Source organism: Neopelma chrysocephalum, unplaced genomic scaffold (genome assembly GCF_003984885.1).
Source record: "Neopelma chrysocephalum unplaced genomic scaffold, ASM398488v2 Primary Assembly neopelma1_92, whole genome shotgun sequence".
NCBI classification, from domain to species: domain Eukaryota; kingdom Metazoa; phylum Chordata; class Aves; order Passeriformes; family Pipridae; genus Neopelma; species Neopelma chrysocephalum.
In genome coordinates, this window is record NW_020897754.1 from 1,934,956 (window position 1) to 1,940,955 (window position 6,000).

The window sequence follows — 6,000 nt, forward strand, 5'->3', positions numbered from 1 at the left end:
ATAAGGAACAAAAAAAAAAAAAAAGAAAGGCTTTCGGCTACTGTTTCTTTGTTTGCAAATGATGCAACTGCCAATGGTTCTGTAAGACACAAAATTACACTCAGAAAAACCACAGGGTCCCAGGTACCTGGGATTTGAATAGCCGGGTCTCAGTGTATGTAACAACAAATACATGTCCCTATTAACTTCACTAACGGCGAGTTTGAATTTTAATGGAAATACTTTCTACCGAATGATTCCTCCCAAATCCTGTATTTTTGATTGTGAATTCTTCATATCGATCAACATATTTCAATGAAAGTTTCCAACATCCAGCTTTTAAGTTTTATTGTAATCAAGCTTATGTTTTTTCTTGGTCATTCAAGATCTTTCACAATGGAGAGCTTTTGCTTTCTCAAAACACCAGGGCTGTTGAAGGGCTTCTTCTTCACTTTCTGAAACAGCATTTCACAGTATTTCTACAGGCATTAGGAAATTTGATTTTCTGCAGATTTAGCTCTGGAATTGTTTGACTTGGGTGTCTGGCCAGACATAAGATGTGATTGAAGCTTTTCCACCACTGGTGAGACACACAGTTGTGTGGAAATGTTATGGTGTCTTGGGTTATGAATTCACCTTGTCTGTTAGAGAATGCATTAATAAAGCCATTTTTTTCTCTCCCTGGGCAGGAATTTTAGTGTCTTTCCATCAAATTTGATGGAAAAAAGGTACTCTTTCCATCAAATTTGATGGAAATTGGTTAACAACTTCAAACACACAGGAAGAAGGGGTTGCTGCTATAGACAAATCCTGCCCAGCTGCACATGCTCACACACTTCCCTTGAGCCAAGCAATGCTTTTTCTTCATTATTTGCTTGTATTATGTTCAACACTGGGCAGGAAAGAAAGGTGGAAAGATTAAAATTGCCCAAAGTTTGCTGCACTGACGACTGGAAACCTAAATGATCAGAAGGATGGTTTTTTTTCAATGCTTAAGATCTATCTTCTCATCCTTCCCAAAACTAAAATGGTTTTAAGAAAGAAAGTTTTGCAGAGAAAAGTATCTTTCTTTCTAAGGAGGTTTGGTGAGCTGGTTGTCAGAGATTATTGCCACTAGCTAGTGAGGGGCTGTTTTGGTTTTTCTTACACAATTTAAAAGATGGCAAAAAGTTCTGTAGGACAAAGATGGGTTTTTTCAGGGGACCAAGAGAATTTTTAAATTCCTTCTAAACGATAAATGTGGCACTTACCGTTGTGTGGTAAAGGTGAATAGTTGAAAAATGAAGAAGATAATAATGAATAATGAGAATAACCAGAGTTTTTCTTGCTTTGTAGGTTATGGTGTCATGGCTGATGGAACCACTACCTATGTGAATGCATCTGTGTGCACTGTGAATTACCAGCCACTTAATCCACCTATAGTTATTGACTTACCTACTCCAAGGAACACATGATTATAATGAGGATTTAAAGTTGTACCCAACACATTAGCAACTTTATATTGCTGGCTGAGAATCCCAATAGGGAACCATTCAACAAAAACAAAAAAAAAAACCAAAATCCTTCTTTTTTTTCCCTGCTAGCTCTTCACAGATAAATTTCGAGTAACAAAAGTGGATGAGGAACAAAGACATTTTGGTGCCAGAAACAGATTAAAGACTTAACATTTCACCATTAAAATATTTGTGAACACAGAAAAGTGAATGCATTCCACATATAAATATATATATATATACATACACATATATATATATCTAGTAGGGGCTTTTGTATATACCGTGTATTGGACTTATTAAAAGAACAATGTCTTTCAAAGGAGTGTTTCTTTAAGAAAGTTTGCAGTTTAAACTTCAGTGTTTAGACTAGAATTCCCTCATTTCAGCTGTTTCCCAGTGAGCTCTTGGTAAAAGAAAAATTATGGTAAAGATGTTTTCCCTTAATTAACATGGCAAATATAAAAGATGCTGCACAAATGACCAGTCACTGGAGAAAAGCTATTACTCCAAGTCCTCCAAGTCTAAGTCTTTGCATCTATTCAAAACCAATGCAATAGAGGCCCTAATTCACTGTACTGAAATGAAGTTTTACTACATCTGGCATTACAGATGGTAAGGGAAATGGTGCATATTGCCAGCATGCTGTAAACAGCTCAACATTCAAGAAGGGAGACTGTGTTAAGTGCAGTATAAACTCAGGAATTTGTAACCTGTAAAAAAAAGGATGACATTTCCCTAAAAAAAAAAAAAAGAGAGAGAAAAAAAACAAAGAAGAAAAAAATATAACTCTGTTTTCATATGGTAAAGAGATAGGTGACTGTATTTAAAAAAAAAAGAACACAAAAAAAGAGAAAAAACACAAAAAGCCCACCCAACGATCAGTAACGGTGTTTTAAATAAAACCCACTGGGACCATGAGTTTAAAACCTGCTGATGGGACATGCAGCTAATGCTGAGATGACTGGTTTGAGTCTGGCCCTGTTCAGGAGGGGTTAAATGTCATTGTGATTATTTTGTCCTCGGGGAACATTGTGGATGTTACAGGGAAGGTGCCATCCCAAGGTGGGGTTTGGGGATTCACTTCTAGGGAGCTGCAACGAGCACACACCGATGGGCACAGGGCAGAGGGCACCTCCCCTGGGGTTGCTGTTTGCCCACTCATGGACACTGCTGAGAGAGGCCCAGGACAACCTGAAATCTATCCCTGGTGCTGTAGGTGCCACCAGGCAGAGCAGGGGACGTGCCACGAGCTGGTTGGGGTGGCCCACAGTGGCACTGCCCATGCAGCTCTCCTGCAGGCCAGCAGAGGTGTTGAAGCTGCTGGGATTTCAGTCCTGTCCTAGGCAGAAGCTTAAGAATTGATTGGAAACCCACCAAAAAAAAGACATGGATTTCTGCCTTGGACTAACCAACATCTCCTTTTGCCTTGATGGAGGTTGTTTAGCTGCTGTATTCTGAATGTGGACATCCTCAATTTGGGGCTGATGGCATCTAGATGTTAATCTTGTTCCCACACGTTGGGCAGAGCTCAGCAGTGCCAGTTCAGAGCTGTCTGCAGGTCTGTGCGTGGTCCACCTCTGCACTCATGCACTGGATAATTGTGTGTGTTACTTTTTGCCCAATACGTGGATGTAAATGTGAGCTTCACGTGGCAGCTGCATGTACATGACACACAGGCACAATCTAAAATACCTGTGTTGCAAAACTAGGCTGTGTCAGCTGCAACTCTGAGCCAGGTGGGCAGAAACACTGCTTTTTGCTGTTTCCCATGGGCAGCAGCTCTTCCATCAGCTGCTGGGAGCCGAGATATTCCAGCCCAGTCACTAACTTGGACCCACAGGAAACCACCAGACCCCCGGAAAACATGACAAGTCACAGGTCTGTCATTCTTTGTAACCTGTTGGGTGACCTTGTGTCTAAACGGATGTGCTGCTTTTTCCTGAAAACGAAACCCAAAACAGTCTTTGACGCCTGCAAGTGGGTTTTGGGTGAGTGGTTGGTTCCCAAGTGCTTGAGCAGCCTGCCGTGAATTCAGAGGGGGCCACTTTTGTCAGAGCTACTGGTGTAGAAATTGCAGATCAACTCCTAAATCAGCAAGAACTGAAATTCATAGTTGAATATGAACTCCTGCCGTCACTGGGAAGATGAACAATAGCACTGTAGTTAGAATAAAAGTGTCTTAGCTAGTCACAATTCAAGCAGTTTGCAACAAATGTGGCAGGAAATTGGCTGTATGTTAAAGTCTGAAATTTTTACATTTGCTCATGGCACTTAAGAGACTAAAATGTTAAAGTGGGGGGAAGAGGTCCTTTTATTTGCCTCAGCAACATTTCTATGTGGACCATAAACTATTCTCTTAAAAAATAATTTTTTCCTAAGGTATCTTCCAAATACTGTGTATTTTTATGTGGAAAGGATATGAAAGCAGCTGTTACTTAAAAATATCATTTAAAGTACTTGAGGTATGAAAGCTTAAAAGATTATTTAATCATTTTGGCATAACTTGAATGTTGTTGTAATTTTTGGTCAAGCATGTTAGACAAATAAAGTCTTAAAAACAAAACAAAACAGAACAAAATCACACAACAAAAAACAAGGCCTCTTAATATCCAGCTCCGTGTCGGAAAGACTGCCATGTTCTCCAGGGGTAGGAGCCAGGCTGTGGGATATTAAAGGACAATGGTGGTATTGAGGTATTGATGGTTTTTGCAGAGGAGGATCAGCTGGCAGAGGGGCTGGGGATGATGGGCAGAAGGTGCCCTGCTCTATGTGCCAGTTCCCTGTTACCACACCTCCTGCAGAGGGGAGAAAGGTGGAATTTGGGGTTACGGAGGGAGGGGAAAGCAGCAGTCGCTGCCTGTAACTGATGTGTTTTGGTGGGAGAGCATGCCAGATGTGCCTGGGAGGCAGGGAAAAGAAGACATGAGGGAGTGCTGCAGAGGTTGGGAAATGGGATGCCATCCTTTGGGCATGGATGGCAGCTGGGGGAAGAAGGATGGTTCATACTCTGAGTGTAAGGACACAAACCTCATGTCTGAGTGTAAGGACAAAACCCCACAGAGAGGGAGATCAGGGCAAAGTGTTTGGTTTTATTTTAGCTTTGTGGGCACAGAAAGACCTGGGCTTCTGATCTACCTCAGGTGAGGGAGGCCACGAAGAGCGAGGTTTCCACAAACTCGGTTTTGCAGTTGTCAGCTCTATCTAAGTTCTGGGGTGCTCTCCTAAGTAATTTCCTGTCCCACCTCCCTGTTGCTGACCTTCACTGAGATCTGTCCAGAATCACAGAACATGCCGGGTTGGAAGGGACTCTCAAGGATCAGGGAGCATCCAAAGGATGCTGATGTGTGTCAGCAGTGAGTGCATTCCCATCACCAGGCAGAATTGTTCCTGAGATTAATTTTGGTTCCTTTCAGCGATGAATAGGGGGGATATCACTGCACGTCAATGGGGAAAAAAAAAAAAAAGAGAAGACAGGATTATTTATACCTCCCTCAGTCACATATGGCCGAGGATGTGAAATGTTCCTTGGCTAGAAGGAAGGAGCAGGCTGGGACTCAGCACCCACCCAGGCAGCTGCCTGTCCCCAGGCAGCCCCCACCCAGGGCAGCTGCACCCCAGCCTGGGGAACCAGCTTTAGGCTTTCACATGGTGCTCTCTGGTAGCCCCTGAAGGCAGAGCCTTCAGTGAGGTCACTGCAGAGAATGGGGCTGGTGGGAGGAGCACACTGGCCCAGCTCCTTCACTGGGGAGGTGGCTGCAGGGAGGAAGGGTGAAAAGACCCCCCTCAGAGTGACACGTGGACACAGTGCAGATGGGAGGGTGCTCTGGTCTTGCTGCAGGAGGGAGATACAGGAGATGAGAAGTAGTTTGTCTTCTCCAAACACCAGTTGCTGCCAATAGTCAACATAAAAGCTTCAGAGGAAGGAGGAACAAGATATCCCTTGGAAAGAAATTTTTGGAGTAATTTGCCATTGGGGATCTCTGCCCCCCTCCCATTTATTGCTGTTTGTATGAGAATTTCTCTCTTAAAACCCATATTATTGCTTACTGCTCATGTAACTCACATACAGCAAGTTTAACTGCAAATGGTCTTTCCTTTCAGGTACATTCCTGTCCCTTTCTTGCAAGTCTCTCTGCATCTGTGATTTTAGTGCTGTGCTGGAACAGGGAGCTCCCTGGATGATTATGCACAGTGCATTAGAACAACAGCATTTTGCTTCTCCTCGTACATGTGCTGCTGCTCAGCTTTATTGACTGTCCCTTTGTTCTCTTTTTATGTGAAAAGTGAAAATAGGAGTACTTATATGTACCTTCTTGTGCTGTTTGTTATTTTGTATTCTGCCATTATGTTACTTTTTACTCACTTCACCTAGAAATTAAAATCATTTCAATTCTAGCTAGAATCTATTTCTAACTCTCTTACTTTCCCATCTCAGAAACTCTCCCCTCGTCTCTTTTTGATGTGTCATTTGGGAGCTGGTGAGAGGCAGCAATCCCAGAAGAGGACCTCCTCTTCCTTCCTATCC

General features: G+C 42.7%; 1 protein-coding gene across 4 annotated transcripts in view; it reads left to right on the forward strand.

Moving 5' to 3' along the window:
- MPPED1 (metallophosphoesterase domain containing 1) overlaps positions 1-4,061 on the forward strand; it is a 58,739-nt gene extending 54,678 nt beyond the window's left edge. For all 4 annotated transcript variants that reach the window (XM_027693547.1, XM_027693545.1, XM_027693548.1 and 1 more), the window contains exon 7: positions 1,315-4,061. In XM_027693547.1, coding sequence (XP_027549348.1) covers positions 1,315-1,433 — 119 coding nt within the window. In that variant the 3' untranslated portion in view covers positions 1,434-4,061. The remainder of the gene's footprint in view (positions 1-1,314) is intronic.
- Positions 4,062-6,000: the final 1,939 nt, after the last annotated feature.